This window comes from Trichosurus vulpecula, chromosome 5 (genome assembly GCF_011100635.1).
Source record: "Trichosurus vulpecula isolate mTriVul1 chromosome 5, mTriVul1.pri, whole genome shotgun sequence".
Taxonomy (NCBI): Eukaryota; Metazoa; Chordata; class Mammalia; order Diprotodontia; family Phalangeridae; genus Trichosurus; species Trichosurus vulpecula.
Genome location: NC_050577.1, coordinates 174,123,156 through 174,150,131, shown reverse-complemented (window position 1 = coordinate 174,150,131; position 26,976 = coordinate 174,123,156). Strand labels below are relative to the sequence as shown.

General features: G+C 36.3%; 1 protein-coding gene across 1 annotated transcript in view; it reads left to right on the top strand.

Moving 5' to 3' along the window:
• TAF3 (TATA-box binding protein associated factor 3) overlaps window positions 1-26,976 on the top strand; it is a 212,651-nt gene that overhangs the window by 126,580 nt on the left and 59,095 nt on the right. Inside the window, exon 3 of the mRNA XM_036760948.1 lies at window positions 23,578-25,409. Within this exon, the coding sequence (XP_036616843.1) occupies window positions 23,578-25,409 (1,832 nt within the window). The remainder of the gene's footprint in view (window positions 1-23,577; window positions 25,410-26,976) is intronic.

Genomic DNA, 26,976 nt, shown 5'->3' with positions numbered 1-26,976 from the left:
GGAGGGAAAAATGAATGTATGTGCATGTGTCATTGTTTCACCTTTGGAAGATCTCTTGAATATACCCCTTCTCTCTGCTGCTAAGTGGCAGTACCACTGTGGTGCAAGCAGGCCTCATCACCTCACACCTAGACTATTGCAATAGACTGCTTGGTGAGTCTGCCTTCCTCAAGTATCTCCTCACTCCAGTTCATCCTCCATTCAGCTTCTAGAGTGATTTTCCTGAGTCACAGGTCCAACCATGTCACCCTTCTACACAATAAACTTCAATGGTTCCTTGTTTCCCCCAAGATCAAATACAAAATACTCCGGCATTCAAAGCCCTTAATAACTTATTCCTCTCTCTTCCCCTCCTCTCCATCTTCTTACACCCTGCCATGTACTCTTCAATCCTGTGACACTGACCTTCTGGCTGTTCTATGAATAAGGTACTCTCTCTGCCCTAGGCCTTTTCTGTGGCTGTCCCCTGTGCTGGGAATGTTTTCCCTCCTAATCTCTGCCTCCTGGCTTCACTAGCTTCCTTCAAATGCCAACTAAAATTTCATCTTCTACAGGAAATTTTTCCTAGCCCCTCTTAATTCCAGTGTCTTCCCCTCTGTTAATTTCTATTTATTCTGGATATAGTTTGTTTGTATATATTTGTTTGCATATTATCTCTCCCATTAGATTGTGACCTCCTTGAGATCAGAGACTGTCTTTTGCCTCTCTATCCCTAGATACAGATACTAGATATCTCTAGATGTGACAGTGCCTGGCACATGGTAGGCACTCAAGAAATGTTTATTGGCTAACTATATACATAAAAGGAGTGAGATTGGTACAGTCACTTTCATCAAATTAATTATTTTACTAGAATATAATTCTGTACTATATTGTACCCAGTTAGTTTTGTAACGGGCCCATCCTGCTCAGTAATTGAGCTAAGATTACAACATAGGTTGGTTTTTTTAACCTTAAATAAAGTGTAATTAGATATGTATATCTGTTGTAAAAACATATGTAGTGGGAGACTTAGGCCCAAATAACATAATACAATTTTGGAATTTTGATCAGTTTTTTTTACGTGGGCCAAGATTTTGTCCTAAAGCAGCACCACGTTTTTTATCCCTACTTTTTTAGGGGGTAGGGATGGAGTCCACATTGCTTTCCTTCTTTCTCTTGTATACCTCTTGGGCAAATCACTTACCTTTCTGGACCTCAGTTTCCTCATTTGGAAAATGAAAGGATTAAAATTAGACATCTTCTGTAAGCCTTCTCCCCTCTAAACTTATGATGCATTAACCGCCCTTTCCCCTTTCCTCCTTTCTATTTATTAATCTGTATACAGGTTAAATCCTCCAAATAGAATGTAACTACTTGAGGACAGGAACTGTTTTGTTTCTGTGTTTGTATCACCAGGCCTAATGTAGTACTCTGATCATGGTAGGTACATGAAAAAAGTCTTTTGAATGGAATAGAATTGAAAAGGTTTTTGAATGTTGAAGATTTTATTCATGTCAATTTTCAGTCTTCTGCAATACACATCAAAGCAACAGCTAATGAGTTTGGTACTATCTTTACAAGAGGGCTAAAATTGGAGTCACACATCTAAGTTTGGAATCTGTCCCTACCACTTAACTATACGTATAGGCTAAGATAAATCATTTAACTTCTAGGCCTCAGTTTCCACATCTTTAAAATGAAGGGATCAGACTAGATGGTCTCTCAGTCCCTTTCTAGCTCTCAATCTATGATTCTATAAGGGGTAAATAAGACATTGCATAATTATTCATTTCAATATTTGGGACTTTTAAATGTCAGTTTTATTTTTTGTTTTTAAAAAATTATGAAAATTAACTTGTTTAGGCATGGTTGCCAGTTTTCTTCTTTCAGTCTATTTCTTGCTTCCTGGATATGCATCCTGGAATTGTGCCAAAATTCAGGTGGCTGAATAGTAATTTTGTGCAGTCTCTTGCCAGTTTTCTGTCTATATTATGCAGAAATATCACCCTCATAAAGCATATATACAGTCAAAATAGAGTCCCACCTTTCTAGTTAGGCAGTGAAACCTATAGCAATCTACTAATCATGCTTAGTTTGGTTTTTACTTTTTTGCCTTAAATTTAAAAAGTAATATAGAACTAAATAAAAAGTTACTACTCGTATTTCTTTTGTAACCTAAATGTAGTTTTACATTGTTAAAGGACATACTTTTTTCAGGTTGTTATACAGCTAGACTTAGCTTTAGAAAACAATTAGTGCATCTTTCAAATGTATAAAACTTGATTGAATAATTACTCAAATAATGGTCAGTAATGGAATACAAAGGGTTATCTCTTAGCTAATCCTCAAGTAATGGAATTGCCTATCTCAGATTTTTCTCTTAGTCTTCCAGTGTACCGAAGAATGAGACAAAAGTGATTATGGGAAGTAGGGGGAGCCACTGGAGGCCAGCAAGGAAAATGAGACCTTATCTTAAGCAATTAATCAAGAAACTCATATTGTGGGACAATTATTCAGAGCTAATTCTAAAATAGCTTTACAGCCGCAGGTCCTAAGGTACTTTTTCTAGAATTTTGTCAAGGTCATTTATAACACTGGGAAAATTTTGCATTGAAATGAAGAGATTTGGGTAAAAGTAAATATTAGTATGTGCTTAAGAGAAAGTGCAATATGATAATGTAACATCAAACATCATAACAATATTTGTCAGTTCTTCATTTTATATTCGTTTTCATGGTAGTGAGACTTGTGCAGAACAGAATAGGAATATTTTCTCAAAGATAAACAAATTCTCTGGATCTAAATTCCTTAGTGTGCCCAGCCTCAGGCTTTTTATGGCATTAGAGGAATGGTTTGGAAGTTTTTGTAGTTTAGTATTTACCTTACCATGCAACTGTTGAATAGTGGTGTTGGTCATGCATGTTTACTGTATTTATTTGGGTAGTATTTTATGTAACAGTTGATTTACTTTTTTTCTGTAGGATCTATCAACCCTATATTGAAGAACTTTTTATAAATCTTGACTATTTCAATGGTGATTATTTTATTGTTACTTTAAGCTTCCTTTTGTCATGTAGATATTTTTGCATTGGTAGAATGACAGTTTTTTCCTCCATTTCTTAGGGTTTTTTTTCCTAGCAATTTGTGGACGTATGTAAAAATTGTAAGACTGTTTTTCTTATTCTGCTACTATATGACCATGCATCTTAATTTTAATGTCTATAAAATCAGTTCAGCTTATTCAGAAATTAGTTTGAAGCTTGTCAAAACTTGTAGTTAGCATCATGGAAATTATTTTACATAATTATTTTCTAAAGAATGAAAGAATTAGAAAAGGATTTTAGAAGCCATCTTTTCTGACATAGAAAAGAAGAGAATGAAATTCAGTTCAGTTTTAGGGCTGGAAGTGACTTTAAAGATCTTTTATTCTAATTCTCTTGTTTTATAGATGGGCAAACTGGAACTAGAACATAGCTCTATTCTGACTGCAAGTCCAGTATTCTATCTGCTATACAATTCTTGCTCCAGTCCAGTGTGCTCAACGCCTTTTCTGTCTAAATTTTTGACAGGGAGCTAAAGCTAACTACGCCCAAGTAAACCACTTCAGTTTTTTGATTGTTTCATTGTAAGAAAATTCTTCCGTGTATTGAGTCAGAATCTATCTGTAACTTCTACTCATTGGTTCTAGATCTGCCTTGAGATGTTTATGGTTGTCATATTTTCCCTTTGTTTTCTTCTTTCTGGCTTCTTTTCTCAGTTCCTTCAATCCTTCTTTAAGCAACATGATTTCCAGACCCCTTACTTTTCTCTGGATATATATACCAGTCCATAAATACCCCACTAAAAATGAGGAACCTGGAATTGAACACATTCTAGAGTATAATTTGATCAGTGTAACTCTTACCTCCTTCATTCTTTTTTTTTTTTTGGAGGGGGGAAGGCAGGGCAATTAGGTTAAGTGATTGATTCCCCAAGGTCACACAGCTCGTAAATGTGTCAAGCGTCTGAGGCCCTATTTGAACTCAGGCCTTCCTGACTCTAGGGCTGGTGCTGTGCTCTCACTGTGCCTCCTAGCTGCCCCACCTCCTTTATTCTTGATGCTATAGTTCTAGTAATGCAGCCTATGTTTGTATTAGAGGGGGTGTGTGTGTGTGTGTGTGTGTGTAGGGGTGGGTGTTCCACATTAGTGATTTCATTGGTGTTGGGAACACTTGGTGAGGTAACTTCTTCTATTTATGCTGGCTTGCATCTGAACTGCAGTTTTAGTTTTGGAATGTTGCCTGGGGCCCTGAGGGTTTAAGCAGCTTGTCCGGGGTTACAAAGCCTATATGTATCAGTCAAAACTTGAACCCAGGTCTTCAAGACCCCCAGATCATCACTCTAACCATTACATGATGCTTCCTCTCCTACAGAGCTAATGGTTAACAAAAACTCCCAGGTCTTTTTCTTTTGAATTACTGTTTTTTGCACTTATGCATTTGACTTTTTTTTTAAACCTAGCCGTAAAAATTTATATTTCTTGCTATCAAATTTCTTTTTTGTAATGTCAGCCTTTTAGGATATTTTTGGATTCAAGTCCATCATATAATCATCATCCGTCATATAATAAGCTATTCTACGTAGTTTTGCAGCATCGTTCCCTTCTATGTCTTTATCTAAGTCACTGGTAAAAATCTATAACCATGTAGGACCAAAGACAGAATCTTAGCAAATACCACTGGAAAATTCCTAGGTTTTAACTTATCAACAAGATCTCTGTACAGCTTCATTGGTCAATTTAGTTGCTTTTTTCTAAACATTTTGAATCTTTTTCTTAAAAGTTAAGTTGGTTATATGTCTAACTGTACTTGTCATTCTCTTATTTGATTAATACATATTCTAAGGTTATAAAGGATGGCATGAAAGAAATGAATGATCAAAAAAGATGAGCTGTTCATATGATAAGAGTGAGAGGTAAACAGTGAACAGTTTGGAAGTTTCATTGCTTTCTAGTCTTTAACATTCATTAAAGCAGCTATGACATTCTAGGCACTATGTCTAAGCTAGTAATTGCAAAGAAAAAAATCAAAGTCATAGAGAAAGTGAAGAAGGCTTCTGTAGGATCACCTTCTCCCAGTGTTCCCTCACCCCACTAATATGGGTTAGGCTACTTTTTTCCCTTTAAAAGGTGAAAAAGCTGAAGCTGGGACTTGATTATCACAGGCAGCTAAGGCTTAAGTAGAGTATTTACCAATGCAGGTTCATTTGGCCAAATTGACTCTGGTTGCTTCCTGCTTGCTTAAGGGTATAAAAGATCCACCCACAAGCTGATGAGGCCATTTAGATGTACCCTGCTGGTTCCATAAGGAGCAGAGGAGGAGAGCTAAGCCTGCCAGAGCTAAGTGCTCCTCTTGTTATTGTATGTCCTTTCAGGCTTAGGGGTTTTGTTAATTGTTGAATATCTTAGAAGTGTCTTTATTTTATTCTAGCTTTGAACCTCAACTAATGGATTCCTGTTCTTTCCTTGCCCCTTCTCAGGCCCACTTGTTATAGCTCCCCTCCTGCTTTCTAGTTTTATGGATCCAGTATGGTGAACTTATAATCACAGATCAGGAACTAGATGGGACCTATGAAATTATCTAGCCAACTTCCTCATTTTACAGATAATGAAGCAAAAGCAAAGCACTTATTAATGACTTGTCTAAGGTGATACCACTTGTGAGTTGCAGAGCCACAGTTTGATTCCAGATCTTTCCACTCTACCACACCATCTGTTTTGGGAGAACGTGAACAAGTTACCCAGAATGAGCAAGTATGGATAGGCTATGATCTGGATCAGTTGAGGGAATGCCTATATCAGTGAAGGCCAGTGAGGTGGTGCAGTAGATAGAATTCAGGGCCTGTAGTCAGGAAGACCTGAATTCAAATCCAACCTCAGACACTTCCTAACTTTGGGACCCTGGGCAGATTACTTAACCCTGGTTGCCTCAGTTTCCTCATCTGTAAAAAATGGCAAACCACTCCATTATCTTTGCCAACAAAATCCCAAATGAGGTCATGCAGAGTCAGACAAGGATGAAACGATTGAACAACTACATCAATGAGATCATGGATCTGTTTGACTGTTTAAGAATATTTAAGTAGGGTAACGTGGTTATCTATTTCTAAGATTCATCCTAAAGAGCAGGGACTGTGCCATATTCATCTGTGTGTATCTCAGTGGCTAACACAGTAGTTTGCACATAATAGCCAAATAGTCAGTAAGCATTTATTAAGTGCCTACTGTGTGCCAGGCATGGTGATAAGTGCTGGGGATACAAAGAAAGGCAAAAGGCAGTCCCCTTGCAAGGAACTCATAATTTTATGGAGAAGAAAGCATACAAACAAGCTATATACAGGATAAGTAGTGAATAGTCAACAGAGGGAATGCACTAGAATTAAGAGGAATTGTGAAAGGCTTCCTGTGGAAGATAGATTTTGTTTGGGGCTTGAGGGAAACCAGGAGGCAGAGATGAGGAAGGAGAGCATTCCATGAATGAGGCACAACCAATGAAATTTCCCAGAATTGGAAGTGTCTTGTTTAAGGAACAGCAAGAAAACCTGTGTCACTGTATCAGAGAATGTATGGGGTGGGGGGGAGGGGAGAGGTTTAAGATATAAAAAGACTGGTAATGTGTGGGGCAGGTTATGAAGGGCGCTGAATGCCAAAGAAAATTTTGTTGTTGTTTGGTCATTTCAGTCATGTCCAACTCTTTGTGACCCGTTTGGGGTTTTCTTGGCAAAGATACCGGAGCAGTTTGCCATTTCCTTCTTCAGCTCATTTGACAGATGAGGAAATGGGAGGCAAACAGGATTAAAGGGCTTGCCCAAAGTCACATACCTAGTAAGTGTCTGAGTCTTCCTGATCCCAAGCCTAGTGCGCTACCTCACTGCCCCAAAGAAAATTTTTCTTTAATGATAATAACTAAGAATAATATTACTATTAAAGAAATTTTTATTTAATAATGATAGTTACTAATACTTAGAACTTACTGTGTGTCAGCACTGTGGTAAGTGCTTTACAGTTATTTAATTTGATATTCACTACAATCCTGGGAGGTAGGGGCTGTTATTTTCTACATTTTAAACATGAGGAAACTGAGACAGGCAAAGGTTAAATGATTTGCACAGTCACAGAGTTAATAAATGTTTCAGGCCAGATTTGAACTTATGTCTTCTTGACTCCAGGCCTGGCACTCTACCCATTGTGCCACCTAGCAGTCCCTTCAGAGCATTTGATCCTGAAGATGATAAGGAGCCACTGGAGTTAAGTATGTGTGGGTAGGGGGGTGAGGGAGGGAAAGTGGCAGTATGTTGTACCTATTATTTAGAAAATTACTTTGGCTGAATAGAGGATGGTTTGAAGTAGGGGAAGACTGGAGGCAGGTCAGCCTGCCAGCAGGTTATTTCAGTAGTCCAGGTATGAAGTGATGAGGCACCAGAGTGTCAGAGGAGAAAAAGGGTTGTAGTTAAGAGATGTTGCAGAGGTGAAATTAACAGGCTTTGGCAAGAGCTAGGTTATGGGAGGTGAGAGAATGTGAGGAGTTAAGGATGGTACCTTGTTTGGGAGCCCGGGGGACTGGGGGGATGTTGCTGCCCTCTACGGTAATAGGGAAGGGAGGAGGCCTTAATGGGTTCACTTTTGGACATGTTCAGTTTCAGATGTCTACAGACATCAGTTTTATTGAATGAATGTTGTGTGTGTTTCTCTGTGTGTGTGTGTGTGTGTGTGTGTTATCTTTATGATCTATATTAGGAAAACAACATCTGCACTCTTCTCACTGATAGTTTATTGTATGTGTCCTTATGTTCTTTTTGGTTTCTCTCACTTCTTGTTCTTAACTGAATGCTCTGCACTGTGTTTATCTTGAGGGTTGTGGATTTTCTTGCAAATATGTATTTTCTTGCTATAGAGATAGATAGATAGCATTTATTAAATGCTTATCATGTGTCAGACACTGTGATAAGTGTTGAAGAAATAAATACAAGCAAGCAAAGCCGTCCCTATCCTCAAGCAGCTTATATTCTAGTGGGGAAAGACAACATATAGAAGGGTGACAGAGTGAGGAAGAGTTTCTGCATTGACTGTGCTTCAGAGAAGGAGAAGGAGATAGAGTCTAGAGAGAGACAAGGCTAAAATGAAATCCAGCAGGTTTGAGTCTTTCCCAAAATGGTGGTCCCAGAGAGGAGAGGAAGACCCCAGGGCCTTATTGTAGCAAGTGAAGAGAAGTTGGTTCGCGTCTAGAGATGTTTTGGTTGAGAGTGAAATAAGGATGCCCAGAGTCCTTCCCCAAATCGAATATTGTTCTTATTCATTCTGCTAGCTCTGTTTCTTTTGATTAGCAAATTCTTGCACAGCATTTTTAATTTTTGACATTTTCTGTTTATTGTTAACTTATCAACAAACTCAAAATTTCAGTATTCAGAGAACAAAAAAGAGGATTGTAAAAAGAAATTGAATCTATGTTCCATATTCTTTTAAAAAGATACATTTAATATATATATAATAAACTCATATAACATTTAGTAAGGTAGTAACAAAATTGCTAGTTGTATTCCTCTTGTACACTTCTTTTTGTTTTCTTCTGTACATCTTATGACATATTTTATTTCCTTTTTTTTTTTGCATATTCATTACTACCTGTTAATTTCTTTCCCCCAAAGCAAGCCCTCCCTAGTAACAAATGCAGATAGTTAAGCAAAACAAATCAACACATTGTTCCAGTGCAGTTTTCCAGTCATTGCTATCCCAAGGCCCAGTGATACATATAGCTTTATTTTTATCTACTTGTATTAACATTCCAATTTGATTTAGTTTATAACTTCCACTCTGCATATTGGTTACAGAGATATCTGAGAGCAAAAATATTTTTCTGATCCTTTTCTCTGTGTTCTCCTCTGAATTACTATATACTTGTTAAAAGAGGCATGATGTATATTGGAAAGAGTACTGGGCTTGAAGTCAAGAAAGACCTTGATTCAGTTCCTTCTCTAACACTTACTAATGTTTTTGGACAAGTCACTTAAAGTATTTGTGTCTCATTTTCCTCATTTGCAAAATTGGGGTAATAATACCTATAGTACTTACCTGAAATAATTGTTGTAAGGCTCAAATGAAATCCTTTCGCAAAAGTGCTTTACGAATATTCAAGTGCTGTAGAGACTTAGTGGTTAGACAGAGAGTTGGTCTCATAGTCCAGAAGCCCTGGATTCAAGTTCCACCTCTGACATAATACTGGCTGTGTGACCCTGGACTAGTCACAATCTCTCAGTGTCCCCGACAACTCTCTAAGGCTCTCAGTTGCAGAGCAGGTGGAAGGAGTTCCAACCCCTCCCACAATGAAATCTTAAGTCTGTCCAGAAAAAAAGTTCAATGTAAGTTAGCTCATATTTTTATTATTGTGCTTTCTACTTTAGGTAGGACAATAGTCCTCCACAGTACCACATTCACCTTTTAATCCGCTCTTAATTTCCCATATAAAAATTTTATTTCTAGCATCATCTCAGCAGCAAATGTCTTTATCACACATTCTTTTATCTAGAATTCTCTATTAACTTACACATACACATACCTACAGTGTAATTGATTTTTGTAATAACTCTGAGGCATAGTAACATCTTGAAGTGACTTGTGCTGTGATTTTATCCATGAAAGGTTATATAGTTTTAATGTTGTATATTTTTTTGTATTCTAATCCTTCTTTTTTAAAGTCATTCTTGTATATGAGAAAATTCAAGCTCAGGTTTGGTTAACCAGAATTCCTCATTATTTGACCATGTCATGACAAATAAGAATTTTCTATAATTTCAAATGTTTTCCTGACCACAACTTAAGGAACTCATGTGAATGTTCTTTTTGTGCCTTACTTGTGTTGGTGACAGCATTGAATGTTAAAATTTGAGAATATTTTCATGAATCAATGAAGTCATGGGTAAATAGCATATTTTATAGACCATCTGCTGAGGATTGTAAGTTCAAGAATTTGGAGCATAGCACAGAAGTATTTACACTTAAGAACAGAGGCTTAAAATTCTATTTTTTTTCTCCCTTATAGCCTACTGAGTTGGCTGTTTACTTCTATGTGCAAAGCTTATTTACTATAGAAACTCTACATGGGAAGGCATATTGTACATACATACTTGAGCAATATATGTTAGTGCTTCAGACTGTTGTCATTCTAAAATGGATCTTCTTTCAAATTACTTTTATTTGAGTTTTGGAGATCACATTGACTTTAGTTTTCTTTTTCCTCCATTTTTGTAAGATGCCTTATAAATTTGTTGTTGTACTGGTTCAGTTGTTTTTTAGTCATGTCTGACTCCTTGTGACCCCATTTGGGGTTTTCTTGGCAAAGATACTGGAGCAGTTTGCCGTTTCCTTTTCCAGCTCATTTATAGATGAGGAAACTGAGGCAAACAGGGTTAAGTGGCTTGCCCAGAGTCACACAGCTAGTAAGTGTCCGAGGCCAGATTTGAACTTAGGAAGATGAGTCTTCTGACTCCAAGCTCTGCATTCTATCCACTGTACCACCCCCACTCCCTTGCCTTTTAATTAGGCACACATAATTTAGAGAAATAAAAACACAAACAAGAGCAATAGTAGGAAATGAGAAGTGCTACTAATAGCATAATTTTAAGGAAAGGCTTAAAATTAAAAACTTTATTCCTGTTTTTCCAAATCTAGCAACAGAATGGCAAGATACACTGGGAAAAAAGCATTGAATATACAAGACCCATTCCTTGGTGAACAGTGTTTTCTGTATAGATATGCAAAATGAAAGAGGAAGAAAAAGTGGAATTTAAGAATATAGAGAGGCATAAAAGTGATTAACAATAGTAGCAGCTTAGATTTTCCCTTATGTTAGCCATATTTTAGTTTTATTTCATACAGTTCAAAAAGCCCTTTTCTTCATTGTTTTAGTTTAGTTATTAGCCCATTAGTTACTAATTTTAATTAAAATAAAAACATTTTGGGGCAGCTAGGTGGCACAGTGAGTAGAGCACTGGCCCTGGAGTCAGGAGGACCTGAGTTCAAATCCAGCCTCAGACACTTGACACACTTACTAGCTGTGTGACCTTGGGCAAGTCACTTAACCCCCAATTGCCCTGCCCAAAAAAAAATAAAATAAAAACATTTTGCACTGCATCACCAAGTGAAACTACAGTTCATAGCTTGACCAACCATCTGAGATCTATGCTTTAAGTTGGTTGGCTTTTTTAGTGTAGCTGAAGTGACATCAGTGACAAAGTTTTATAACTATAAAATTTGTTGGTAGCTAAGAAAATATAAAAAATCAAAAAAAGAAAATTTAAGCAATTCAGAAGTTTAGATAAACTAATATTGAGCTAATGTTGTAAATGACAAGTCCTTTGATTCCTAAATAAAATATATCCAGTTTGATTTATGAAAAAGAGGTTTGAAAGTAGAGTTCTTAATGTCACTTTTTTTTCCTGTGAAGTATTCATTTCACATACAATAAACAATCAAGCCCTGGAAATAATCCCCGTGATTTTTGGTTTAAAACAGTTGTATAAAAAGGATTTGACACCACTTGCAATAGGAATTTGAATCTTTGCATACATGTGAAAAAATTTAGCAATGAGACTTAATTGCATCAAGGCAATATAGAAAATTTTGCCTTTTTTTTAAATTTAAAGGAAAAATGTACTAGTTATGGTAAATTGAAGAAAGTATGAAGTAGAGATTTGTAGCATTTGATTATGAATTTAATCGATGTAGAGAATTTACACCTGTATAGAATCTTAGGTATAGACTCAATTAATAGAATTTATTCAAAAGTAATTAAAGGAAAATTTTAAAAATTATTCATTGACACTGTCCAAATAAGTCTACTTTTGTGTTATTTGTTTTTAAAAAATTAATACATGATATTACCCATAGGTAGGTCCTATTATATTATTGTAATCATAGCTGAACCAAGAAGGGTGATTAACGATAGCAATTTATTGTATCTGACGAGGAGAGAAAATAGGAGATGTTGTCGTTATCATAAATCATATCATAAATAACCAAAGAGAAGCACTCAGAATGTGTGTGTGGTGTCAGCAGCTAAACCCTTTCAGGCACGCTAGCCCAGGATGTAGCCATAGAAACCCCAAAGTCATATTGTTATCTTAGTCTTGCTGCAGTTATGTGATACAACAGTATTAACATATAGATTAGGCCATTTATAATACTAGGTGTCATTTCAGGTTGGCTTGCTTATATAGCATTTTAGTTTTTCATTGTGCAGAATGTTAGGGAAACAGTGCGTTTTTTACAGGTCAATATATATGTAGCTATTTATAACACATCATCATCTTCATACTTCTGTCACTATTCTTAATATACTGTGTTATTGATTGGTTGTATTGTATGAATTGTCATTGCCTAATTATCTTGTCTTTGCCAATAATTTCATTTTTAAAAGTCAAATAGGTTCATTTGAAAAACTGTAACCAGCACATAGAGTGCTAAGTGTCTAATTTGTCTTTGTATCTAAATATCTTATTTGTTTTTGTATCCCTGGTGCCTAATAGAAGTACTGGCACATAGTAGCCACTTAATAAATACCTGTTGAATGCTCAGTCTCTTAATTTGATACAGTCTTGATATGACAGATTAAAAATATTTTGTAAAAAGCTTGAAAATTGCATCATAATTCATATTTTACCTTTTTCCCTATTTGAAAAGTAGCTCTAGACAAAGTATTGAAATCATATCTCCCCGCCCCCCCCCCCCCCCCCACTTCCAGATCTCTGTGCTTTCTTATTAAAATTCACCTACTTTGACTTACATTTCTTGGGAACTCCTCTGTTCAATTTAGGTGGCATTCGTACGTGTTCACGGGATCCTATATAGGATCATAGAGCTTGATCTGGAAGGGCTTCTGAAGCTACCTCATCCATTTTTACAGATGAGGAAGCTCAAGCTCCAGAAGTTAAGTGATTTGCCCAAATTCACATATGCTTGTCAGACAGCAGAGCTGGAGTTTGAACCCAGGTACTCTTACTCCAGGTGACGCAGTGGATAGAGCACCAGGCCTGGAATCAGGAAGATTGATCTTCTGAGTTCACATTTGGCCTCAAACACTTAATAGTTGTGTGACCTTGGCAAGGCACTTAACCCTGTTTGCCTCAGTTTCCTCATCTGTAAATGAGTTGGAGCAAGAAATGGCAAACCACTCTTATCTTTGCCAAGAAACCCCAAATAGGGTCATGAAGAGTCAGACAAAATTGAAATGACCAAACAACAACACTCTTACTGCAGAGCCAGTCTTCTTTCATTGTACTACTGTGCCTCCTTTGTATGTTCATTTCTTAACATTTCCCCTCTTAGGATCCTGACTGGGGCCCTCTGGAAACAGGAAAAGTCATTTTAATAGAAATTTCAGAAGTTTTGTCTTTCTCTCTGCCCTTTAGGTCATACCATATTGACTGTTTAATGATTGGCTTTGCTCTTTTTTCTTTGAACGTAGAATCACAGACTGTTAGAACTAGAAGGAACTAGAAGCTGACTATATTCAGCTCTTCTTAGCCTGGTTCATGAGGTTTATGGGATATACCTGTTCTTCCATCGCTCCTAAGTTTGTATATTGTTCATCTCAGCATATCCTTATTATAGTAAGTTCACCTCCTTCCTCTTCCTTTTACTTCCCATTGTATCGTTTTCCTCTACTTTTCCTTCCTCTTGTAATAAAATAGATAAAAAAAAAACACCCCAGACCTTCCAAATTACTTATTTAAGTTTCTCTCTGACCCTTGAAGACCCTTGAAGGTTTCTGAGAGGACACCTGTTTCTTCTCCCCAACTCGAATGTAAACAATTCATCATCCTATAGCCTTGGAAGGGGCTTAGGATCATCTAATTTCACCATCCTTTTGATCTTGACATACGATTTCATAGTGCCTTTTTACAAATGAAGAAACAGATACTCAGGTGAATTGTTCAAAATTATAATGTAAGTTAGTGGCATAATGAACTTTGAACGCAGATCTTCTAGAACCTATCTGGTGTTCTTTCCATAGCACCAAATTGTCGTTAATTATAATAGCACTCTGGTATTAACTGGATGGTCTGATGACACTTAGTCAAAGTATTAGCTAGATGAAGTCACTTGAAAGAACTGAGTTAAGATACTGCAAACATTTTTGGTTTTGACATTTGAAATATAAGCCTTTTCATATACAAAAAGAATACATAGCATAAAAGTAATATAAAGCATAAACTAATGAGGACTTCTAATAGTACAAAACATTTTTTTTCACCATTGGGCAGTAGTAAGCCCTATTTACCTGAATGAAGGAGTTGTGACTTGAAATTTTGGTTTTGAAAGATCTGATGTGCAATTTTAAAATCATAAGAAAGAAACAACACTAAAGAAACTTAGCACTACATTTGATTCTGATATATATGGGTAAATAGCATTTTTTTTCTGTATGTTTAGGCTTTAGGGATACAAGTTAGGATCGGATTTGCAAGTACTTTTTCTGTTTATTTTGGGGAAATGCCATTGCTTTTGAAAGTTGCATGCATCTGTGTAGTTAAGGAGATAAAAAGCTTTCATGCCATATGAAAACAATTTCCCTTTTTTATGTCCAGAAGCTTTTTAGATTATAGTGTTGCTTTAAGTACACTTAGAGTTTTGGTTAAGAAAGTATTTTGTTCTAAGTCAATATTTACACTAGCTTAGAACTTAACCCTCAAGCTACTTCTTGGAGTTGACACTTTTTATGCATTACCTTATCTTTGTTTTTTCATTTTCTCTGTTTTGTTGTTGTTTGTGGAGTTTTATGTGTGTGTGTGTGTGTAAATATATATGTATGTACATACATATGTGTGTATATAGACATGTATGATGCAGAGAATTTAAATATCATTTTAGAAATTGAAGAGGGAATAGTCAGTGGAGCATATAGAAGACGTCTACATTTTGTGTGTTTTTTTTTTACGAAGTAGGATCATAAATGTAGAGCTGGAAGGAACCTCAGAGGTGACCTAGTCAGTCTCTTCATTTTACAGATGAAACTGAGATCCAAAGAGGTGAAATGACTTGCCCAATGTCACAAAGGTAGAAAATGTCAGAAGTATGATTTAAACCCAGATGTTTTGACTTCACAGGCAACATTCTAATTAAAAAATAGATTGTTTATTTGGTACAAATTTAATATAATCACCATATGCTGATGTTACTGATCTGCCCTCAAAAGAACCTCTCATTTGTATTATATTTCTATTTGTGGCAATGAATTTGTGCTGAACCATCCACATTGTGTCATCAAGTGAGAAGCATACATGGGAAACAGAAAGCCAGAGGTACATAATCTTTTTACACAATTTCAGTTCCATGAAGCAAGCTGACTTTTGCAAAAAATAAATCCACAATTTTGGCTTTTATTAGCAATATGTCTAAACAATGAAATAAAGCATTTATTTGTGAGCATGTATGTTGTTCTTGTAGCGAATATAACCTTCCTCCATTTGAATGAACCAAATAAGGAAAAAGTTGTTGATAGATTCAAGTCCAAGACTGCTCATTTGCCACCCACCAAAAAACGCCCCCAAAACATTAAGTATAGTGTTTGTCAACAAATATAAAATACTGTATAAGAATCTTATTGGAAATGTGGAGGTAGTGCCTGAAAAGTTGCTATAGAATTTTGTGGATTGAATGTTATTGATCTAAATGTAAATAGCTGCAAAGCAAGTTTAAGTGATCACATAAGTGTTCTATATTGTTTATAATAAAGAATGTTTTTCAGAAAATAAAAGATGGTGTGTTCCTCAGATTGGCTTTTCTTTGGAGCCATCTTTCTATAAATTAGTGAAATTTGTTGGTTGTTTTTTTTTTTCCATCGAAAGTATAAGGGCAGCCACTGCAGCTTAAGAGAACATATTGTAAAAATGGCTGTTTGAGACTCTTTAAAAATTCCGAACATACGCATTGACAAAGGGTACATTTCCATACATACAACACCAAAGTATTCCTTGTGAAACCGTTACTCTCTATTAAAAAAGAGTTTGTCTTGCTTGTCTGTGCTTTCTTCTGAACTTTTTCCGTTCTCTTCCATGTATATTAGAAATACTTGCACTTATCTCACCCTTTTTTGGCATAATTACTGCTTACCCCTCTTCTCCATTGCACTGTTCCCCCCTCTCCCCTCCCCCTGCTATGAAGTGGGAATAAAAAAAGGGAAAGAACTTTTGTGCAACCAATACATATAGTAAAGCAAAAGCAATTCATACAGTGACCATGTCAAAAAAATACATTTGTCTGCACCTTTTGTTCACTGCCTCTCTGTCTGGAGATGGGTAACATGCTTCTTCATAGATCTTCTAGAGACATGGTAAATACTTGAATTTAAGGTTCTTAAGGCTTTCATCTTTGTTTTGTTTTACAGTGTTGTCTTTATATAAATTGTTCTGCTTCTGCTTACTTTTACTCTTTATCATTTCATACTATCCAGGATATTCTGAAATCATCTCTTTTGTCATTTCTTATAACATAGTAATATTCCATTATGATTTTATAATACATGTTCAGCCATTCTCCAGTTGCATAAGAGACAATCTAAGGTATTCCATTCAATTCCTGTTCTTTTCCCCTCCCTCCTTCTAGCCCCACAAGAATCTTCCTTTAAGGATAGTAAGTTTCTCTGATATTATCTTCCCTCTTATCCCCCTCCCCTATTCCCACTTGTCTCCTTGTTGAGTTTGATGTATTTCTTTACCAAGCTGCATGTGTATATGTTTGCCCATTTCAGATAAGAATGAAGTTCACCTGATAACCACCTTCTCTATCCCCTCTTTCATGTTTGTATACTATTTTCATACATCCCAATTATGAGAAGTATCAAATTCCACCCTCTTATGCCTCCTATCTGCACTAGTGTATTTCTCCTTTTACCTCCTTTCCCTTCTCTATCTTAAAACCATTGGAACAGAACCAGTCCCCCCACAACTCCCCAGGAGCTCTGTTCTTCTGAAGAGACTCTTATTTCTTCTCCCCTTATTAGTATGTTAGGACCTACATCATCATATATAACTCTGTCCAGTTGTTTGACTCAATTTAACCTTTCTAAGTTTCTCTTTACTTTTGTGTTTATATTTCAGAGTTTACTGTGCAGCTCTGGTCTCTTCATCAGAAATGTTTGAAAGTCTTTTATTCCCCCACCCAGGGTAATGTTTTATTTTATTATTACCACCCAGGATAATATTCAACTTTGTAGGATAAGGTATTCTTAATTGTGGGCCACTAGTTTTTGCCCTTTGGACTATCATACTCTAAGATGCTCTCAGACCTTAGGTTTTATGTACAGTTATCCCTTCATATCACAACTTTCCCCATCACGGTTTCAATATATTGTGGGTTGACATAAATGGGAATTTGGGGGAGTTTTGTGGAAGCCACAGATGACACGCAAAGACCAGCAGGTGACACAGAGCCTATACTTAATATTTGACCAAATGCTTAACCCAAATTTTGCAATAAGGTGCTGGAAACAACACATAAAAACTAAAAATTCGGACTTCTTCTCTGGCACTAAGGGAAAGCCAAAAAATTTGACAGGGATTTTTCCAGATCTTGGGGGTACCGTGCCACTAACTCCTGTGATGTGGAAGGGAGAACTGTCATCTTGACTGTTGTTCCTTTGTACTTGAACTACATCTTTCTGAATGCTTGTATTGTATTTTCTTTGTTATGGAATTTTGGCTGTGGATATTTTTTTACTTTGCATTTTGGTTCTGACATTCTTAGGACTTTTCTTTCTTGGCTTTCTTTTAGGAGGTAATCAGTAGATTCTTTCTATCTTGACTTTGCCCTCTGGTTTTAATATATCTGGGTAGTTTTCAATTATTATTTCTTGAAATAAAGTGTCCAGGCTTTTTAAAAAAATCATTATTTTCCAAGAGTTCTGTGACTCTTAAATTCTTTCTCCTCGTGGCCTGATTTCCAGAATAGTTGTTTTTTATATTCAATAATTTTTTATATCAATTGTATCTTTCTTTGATTACTCATCTTTCTCCCTTTAGTTCCTGAATTAGATCTTTGTGTCTGGACCAGGCCCCTCCTGTTCTTGGCTTTAGATTAGATAGTCAGCCTTGCTTTGACTCAGCCTGCGTCACCTGGGTCTTCCAAGTTCATAGTGCTTCAGGGATCATAGGATCTTCAGGGCTCTTTCTGGTGTCTTAGGACAGAGTGTTAGGGACCTCAGAGTCCAGGACACCTGTACTTTCCTGATCTGGGCACTGTGCTGGTTGGCGACCCCTGCTATTCTCCTGTACTTCCAAGGTCACCTCCCCTCTCACTGCTTCTAGACACAGCCTTGCTGGCTGCAGGTATCTTCTCTCTGATCCCATTTGGTCATCTCTGTTTTCTCTAAAGTTACCGGTGATTTTTGTATTACCAAATCTGGTGGCCTTTTCCTAGTTCTAATCTTTCTTGAGCTGTCTTCTCTATTTGACATTATAACTACTTTCTTCTCTTGGATACTCTCTTGTGAGTTTTCATTACACTACTTTCTCCTGGTTCACCTGCTACATATCTGACTGCTCCTTTTTGTGTTCCTTTCCTGTCCCAAAAGCCGCAATATGCCCACTAGCTATGGGTGACTCCCGAGATTCTGGCCTGGGCCTTTTCTCTTCTCCCTCTACTCTCTTCCTTGATAATGTCATCTTCTACTATCTGCTTAACTATCATCCCTGTGCATAGGAATCCCAGATCTACATATCCAAGCCCCCGGCTCTCCCCTGAGCTTTGGCCCTATATTATTACTAGTTGCCTTTGGGACATTTCACATTGAATATCCTAGAGATATCTGAAACTCAGCATGTCTAAAACTGAACTCATTATTTTTGCCCGTAAACTCTCCCCTCTCTTAGACTTCCCTAGTTTTGTTGAAGGTACCACCATTGTTCCAGATTTCGGGTTTGTAATTTTAGCATTATCATGGGTTCCTTACTTTCTCTCACCCCATATACTCAGTCAGTTGCTAAATCTTTCTGTCTCTACCCTCATACCATCTCTCATATCTTGTGTCTTTTCTCCACTTGTATAACTCCCACCTTATTTCAGGCGCTATCCCCTTTCATCTGTGTTATTACAGTAGCTTCCCAATCAGTCTTCTTGCCTCAGGTCTCTTACTACTCCAGTCTATATTACACACTCCTGCCAAAGTAATTTTCCTTAAGCACAGACCTGATCATATGTTTGTACTACTCAGTCAACTCCAGTGGTTTCCCATTGCTTTATCTGCTTAGCTTTTAAAGGGCCTAGCCCTAATCTATCATTTCAGCTTCATTGGACATTGTTCCCCTTTCCATATTCTTTGATCCAGGCAAACTGTACTTTCCCTTTTTTATATGCATGGCATTCCTTTTCCCACATCTGTGCCTTAGCATTGGCCATTCTCCATATCTGGAATGTATGTAGACCTTCCCTACCTCCACTTCACAGAGTTCTCCTCTTTCTTTAAGATGCAGCCCAGGCACTATCTTCTGTATGAATCCTTTTCTGGTACCCTCCCAACTGCTAATGCCCTCCCTCCCAGACTACTTTGTATTTAATTATTTTGTACATAGTCATATTTATTAACTTTATGCTATATGCATTTTTTAGATTTTTATCTCCTTTCAGAATGTAAATTCGTTTCAAGTAGGGATTGTTTTTCATCCTTCGTACCTGTATCCTCAGCACCTAGCGTAGTGCCTGGCACAAAGTACTCCCTTAATAAATAATTGTTGATTAATTGTTCATCCTATTCATATTCACAGTTATAATAGTTAACTGTATATTTTCTTCCTATTCATTTTTACTTTTTCTTTTCGTTATACAACTTGCTTCTTCTTTATTTTAAGTTCTTACCCTTTTATTTATTTTTTCCTTTTAATCTCCTCTTCACTATTCAAGCTTAGGTTTATTTGGGTTTTTGACTAATTCTTCCCTGAATCTACCCCTTCTCTCATGCTCCCTCTTCCTTTTTCTATCTGTATCCCTGAGTTTGACTGTATTCCTACACCAAACTCTGTGTGTGTGTGTGTGTGTGTGAACTCTCTTTTGGCCAATTTAGATGAAAATGGAGTTCAAGTGAAACCTACTCTCTCTGCTCCTTCTATGTATATATTTCTAATTTATTGATTGTGGTTAATTCTAGATAAAGGAATTTGACCTCCATGAGGTTTAGTTAGTTGCTTAAAAAGCTAACAAGAAGTAGTTCACCTTTTCCTGTATTTTTTTCCTGTTTGGTTTTGTATTATTGCTTAGGTGACCTAAATTGTTGTATATATTTGTAACAGTCTCTTGAAGAGCAGAAAAAAAGCTATTCCTATTCCAGAATCTTTCTCTCATTGGCCTGTAGGTGTCTGAAATTTCCTAAAATCTGTTTTATTGATTAAGTTTATAGGTTCATAAGTCCTTGTTAAAATACGGATTACTTGGGAAGGTAAATGTTAACAAATTTGCATAATATATTGAATGACATAAAACACTTTATGTCACCCAAAAGAGAAGCTAGAATGCTGAGAAAGTGAACCACATCAAATATGTTTTGATGGGAGATTGTAGATAGGTCTGAATTCTGAAATGTGAACTTCAGGTGTGATGTTGGGGGAGGAAAGGAGAGAAGAGAGTTCCAGGCAGTCAGAAGGTAGTATGAAGCCATTTGATGTTTTCAGTGAAAGGGGTTACCAAAATCAATTCTGTCTTACTATCTCAAAATATTGGCATTTTAGAAGACAAATAAATATGATTACTTCAGCAGTGAATACTTTTTAAAGCACTTCAACTGAGTTGTAGTCTTATGAACTTAAAATTTGTAGCATCATCCTTTTTGATTATTGATTATACAGACTTATCATGGTATTTGTGTGAAAAGTGCCAGTAACTCAGAAATGAGCCTCACATTCCCTCTTTTCATTCTCTTTCTTGCCCAACCTAGCAAAATCAAATGTTTTCCAATTTTAAAATATTACTCAACCATAGCTATGTAACTTTTATGTTATTATTTCAAAAAAAATCAAATTTAAATGGACATATTACTGGGGATAAAGAAGTTATTAAAGTAATAACCAATAGCTGTCAGATATTCAGTTCATATTTGTTTTCCTACTCTCAGAACATAGGTTTGAGATTTTTCATAGGAAAGAGAGATTAAGACTAATTCTCCAATTCTTTGCATGTGTATCAACACAAAAGATTATAGCAATAAAACTTTAAAAGAAAATATAGCAAATTAGAAAGCTACTAAGGAAAAGAGAATGGTGCTCAATCATTATTACTCAGTAATTATCCATGTAACAGCCTTGTGAGATTCGTGTAATGATGAAGCAGGGACCAGATCAACCTCTAGGGTAGAAAAGCAAGGTGTTGTTCACTTGCCTGTGTAGCTCACATTTATTATGTGTCTTTAAATTTAGTCAAGCACTTTTCTTGCAACAGTCCATCATATGAGGTTGGAAGTGTCAGTTTTATTGTCATTTACAGAAGGCTCTTACATGTTACTTGCCTTATTGTTGCTTTTTTGTTTTCATCTCCTTCAGGGACAAAGTAGACCCTATCCAGGTAAAAAGAGTTTAAAAAAAAAAACCACCTAAATTTCATGCTGTTCAATCCAGATCTCCTGGTTTGTTCTTGAATCTGAGATGATAATTATGAATAAAGATGATTAGTAAAGAAATTTAGCTAATAAAATGAAATAATATATTTCTTAGAATTGCATCACTAAAGTACAGCTTTAGACATTTCCAGAGGGAGCATTAAATATGTGGTTTAATCTGAAGCCAGCCCACGCCCTTCCTAGAAATGACCCAGACTCAGATTCTGTCTTAGAACTAGCTTAGTCTCACTCAGAATTTCTAGCTCAGCTCATGCAGAAGGCTCCCCAAATCATAGACTGACATCTATAAGAGACCTCTGAAGCCATCTAATCTAGCTCCCTTATTTTACAGATGAGTAAACTGAGGTCCAAAGAAGGGAAATGACTTGCCCAAGGCCACACAGATGTAGTATTAGAGGTGGAGTTTGAGTGTAGTTCCTCTGATTTCATAGGTGGAATTTTTTTCTAAATCACCACAGCAAACATTTTCTTTTTTTTCTCCACAGTATTTCTAGTTAAGGCTTACCTATTTAGGATTCTCACCCAGAGAACTGATCCAGGACCAGATCAACCTGTAGGTTAGAAAAGCAAGGTGTTGTTCACTTTAGTGCATAACTCATATTTATATGATTCTTTAAATTTAGTCAAGCACTTTTCTTACAACAGTCTGTGAGGGCAGAAGTGTCAGTTTTATTGTCATTTACAGATGAGGAAACTGAGGCTCTTACATGTTACTTACCCACAATCAAAGTGTTATTAAGCAACTGAGCTAGGAGATTAACTCATATTTCCTGGCTCCCATATCTAATACTGCATTCATTGTGCCAGGATTCCTCTCTATTGAACTTAACTTATAGGAGCACAACTCTCACAGCTATACTTCTACTGTTGAGTTGCTACTGAACTTCTTAGTACCAAGAGTAAAATATTATGTGGAAGAAAAGGCTATTAAGTTATAGGGTTTTTTGTCCTACAAGTTCATGTTCAGTTTGTGTATATTTTCAATTCTCCCTCTCCCAATTATTCATTTATATTACTTCATCCTAGTCTATTTTTTAAACAATTGAATTTATATTTTTCAATAATTCAATGAATACTATATATGTCTTAGAATTATTAGATTCACCGATTCCTTTGAATAGGGGTTCTTAATTTTTTTTGTGTTATAGACTCCTTTGGCAGTTTCTTAAAACCTAAGGACCCTTCTCAGAATAATATTTATTGCCTACACTAATAATTGAAGGAAATGCTAAATTTCAGTTAGAGGTTAGTGAAAATAAAACTTGTATTTTTTTTTAATAGACCTCCTGAAATCTATCCGCACACCCAGCTTTTTGGAGAATCTCATCTGAATGTGATAAACTTATGATCTTACCTTGTGCTAATTGCTTTATAATAAATTTCTGTGATTTTGAAAAGTACTGGATTAAAAGTTCTAGAGGCTGCATTTATGGAAAAGGTAGAAATAGAACATATAATGTTATATCCTTTTCCTGCAATGAGTATCACTGAATAATTGTTATACATGTAGATGTGCAAAGGAAAACATTTTAATAAACTATTGTCAAGATCACTTCTACTTTAACTTACTGTATCAGTTCAAGCTTTTCATTACTACCTTATTTGTGTGCATTTTATAGTTATCCTAAAACATGTGAGGTCTTTATGTTGACACATTTATATCTATTGAGGATTTTACAGCTAGCTTTTTAACGGCCTCTAAGACATCCAGTAATGATGTTATTACTTAATGATAGAATTTGATTATTTTTATATTATTCCTTATATTTACATATTCACTGTTTTTCTCTTTCTCAGTGTTAACACTATTTGGGTTTTGCAGTTTGGAGAGGCTTTTGAGTTCTTCTATATGACCTTACCTTTTATATAAGCCATATGTCTATTAGTAATCCAACTTTGAGGCACTGTTATTATGCATTATGCAAACTCCAAAAGCAATTTTTGTTTTTCTGCTTTATAACAGAGGAAGAAGAGGAGCAGGTGCCTACTGATGGGGGCACATCAGCAGAAGCCATGCAGGTTCCTTTGGAAGAAGAAGGAGAGATGGAGGAGGATGAGACCATTAATGATGAGAATTTCTTGAGCAAGAGACCATTAGATAGTCCTGAAGCTGAGGAAATGCCTGCCATGAAACGACCTCGACTGGCAAGTACCAAAGGGGACACCCTTGATGTAGTATTGGAACCACGAGAACCACTTAGTTCAATAAATACTCAAAAGGTTCCACCAATGCTTTCTCCAGTTCATGTACAGGACAGTACAGACTTAGCCCCTCCCTCACCAGAACCACCAATGTTGGCTCCAGTTGCAAAATCACAGATGCCAACTCCAAAAACATTAGAAACAAAAACATTAACACCCAAAACCAAGGCCAAAACTAGTTCTCCTGGACAAAAGACAAAATCACCTAAAACCTCTCAATCACCAGCAATGGTTGGAAGTCCTATCCGTTCACCAAAAACTGTATCCAAAGAGAAAAAATCTCCTGGACGTGCTAAGAGTCCCAAGAGTCCCAAGAGTCCCAAAGCTCTAATTCATCCTTCTCAAGCACCACTCAAAGCTGAAACACCAAACAGAACTCCTTTGGCTGCATTAAGTGACAAAATTGGTAAAGAGAATATCCAAGTAAAACAAACTCAAACGCCACCTGATTCTGGGAAACTGAACAGTGAGAATCAATCTAAGAAGGTTGTGGTAACTGACAAAACTATTGATGACTCAATTGATGCTGTGATTGCACGAGCTTGTGCCGAACGTGAACCAGATCCCTTTGAATTTTCCTCAGGCTCAGAATCAGAAGGAGAAATTTTTACTAGCCCCAAGAGGATTTCTGTTTCAGAGACTACTACTCCCAAAGCTTCAGTATCTTCCAACAGTTTCAATAAGGCTGGATCCACCCCTATCCCTCCTTCAGGGGGAACTTCAAGCTCAGATATTTCATGGACAATGGATGATTCCATTGATGAGGTTATTCGAAAAGCAAACATGGGGACTCCTTCCAATATCCCCACCAATTTTCCATATTTCTCTTCTCCTTCTGCTTCTCCCCCTACCCCAGAACCTCTTCTTAAGGTATATGAAGAGAAAACCAAACTGGCTTCATCAGTGGAAGTGAAAAAAAAATTGAAAAAGGAGCTTAGGACAAAAATGAGAAAGAAAGAGAAGCAGAAAGAGAGAGACAAGGAGAAAGAGAAGGAAAAAGAAAAGGGCAGGGAGAGAAGCAAAGAGAAAGAAAAAATCAAGGAGAAAGACAAAGAAGTCAACCGGGAAACAAAATTTCCTTGGAAGGACCTTATTAAAGATGAAGACTCAGATCCCTACAAATTCAAAATAAAAGACTTTGATGATGTGGACGCAAAAGTAAGGTTGAAGGATGGCATCATGAAGAGGGAGAAAGAGAAGCACAAAGATAAAAAGAAAGAAAAAGAGAAAGGCAAAAAAGAGAAAGAGAAGAAGGAGAAGGAGAAAGTGAAAGATAAAGGAAAAGAAGATAAGATAAAAGCTCCATCAACTCCACTTGTATTACCTCCTAAAGAAATGGCTTTGCCCATGTTTAGTCCTGCAACAGCAATGAGGCTACCATCAATGCTGCCTTCCTTGTCCCCAATTCTTCCTGAAAAGTTGTTTGAGGAAAAAGAAAAGCCTAAAGAGAAAGATAAGAAAAAAGACAAAAAGGAGAAGAAGAAAAAGAAGGAGAAGGAGAAGGAAAAGGAAAAGGAGAAGAAAGAGAAGGAGAAAGAGAAAAGGGAAAAGGAGAAAAAAGAAAAGGAAAAGGAAAAACACAAACATGAAAAGGTAAGCCATTTTTATCACCTTATACATTATCTGAATAAAAGCCTTTTGGAAACTATAAAGTCATAACAGTTACACACATACCCCTGGGTATGTATGCATATTGATATATACATAAACACATAGGTATTTGTATTTATATAAAAAGTAAATGTATGTAAAATATAAAAAAGTATCTAAGAAAAAGTAATATACACACATGTTTACTTTGAGTGTAAACTAGCCATCCTTACTAGAATGGTTGGTTTTAAAATAGGGGGGAAAAATCAGTTCACACTTTTTTTAGGTTGCCCTGCTTAACATTTGAAAACAATGTCCTGTTATTACTACCTGTGTATCCTTGGACAAGTCACTTAATCTTCCTGTGCCTCAGTTTCCTCTTCTTCAGAATGAAGAGGATGAATTAGCCTCTGAGGTCCCTTTTACTCTACACATTATTTTGTGATTCTCTTAACTTGTGATTGGGCCCCCACGTACTGAAAAGTAAATTAAAATTCATAACCCAAATAGAACAACATTATGGAAGTAATAGCCAACTCTTATCTACATTAATCATTTGTTTCTAAGTTAAATAAAAAAGCCTTAGTTTGACATTTAAGGCCCTCCACTAGCTGGCTTCTGGCTACTTTTCCAAACCTATTTCATACTATTTCCCTTCTTGAACTCTACATTCTAGCTAAATTGGTCTGTTAATTGTTTCCAAAACTCAGTAGTTCATCTTCTGCCTCCATTCATTTATGAAAGCACATACCTAGAATATATTCTGTCATTGCCATATGTCAAAATCCTTTCTTCAAGACTCAGTTTAGGTGATACCTCTTCTTGAAGCTTTTCCTGAGATCTCTAGTTGTTAGTACTTCATTAATCCTTAAATTAATTTATACCTTACATATTTATGTACATTCTGTATCTCTCCTGCCTACCTGCATTATGCTATCAGATGCCTCTGAAACCAGATAAAATCTTAGATTCTGGTGTTAACATCTGGGGATTAATAAGGCAGGTTTTTTCATAGTAAATATTTGCACCAAACTTGTTGAAGGTAAAGAACTCTGATGGAAAAAAGTCTCTTGACTTGGTGGCAAATACAATTGGTTTCATTTTAAGTATATTGCCCAATTAACATTTTAGAGTTTTACATTTTACTTCTATGCAGTTTGGCTATAACTTACATGTATCTTGGTTACCAGTCATCTTGAATGAAATTTCTTGGACCCTTGCTAGTCACACGTCTTCTTCTCTGGCCATTAAACTCATAGGGTGTCAAGCAGGGTGTACTTTTGCTGCCATCTTTGTTTTATGTTAAGGAGTAATAATAGCAATTTAGAATATAATTTTTATATTAGTCCCTAAATGAGATTCAGTCTTACCTCTCCATGCTTTTCCTCAACATACAGTAAGAAAGATGCTTTGTAAACCATAAAGTACCATATAAATTTGAATTATTATTGTGTCATCATCATCATCCCATAGGCCTTCATTATTTAAATGCAGTTTTTCATACAGTACTTTTAGATATAGACCAGGTCTGGAAGGCATAAATAAGTGCGAGATACAAGTGTCATTTTAG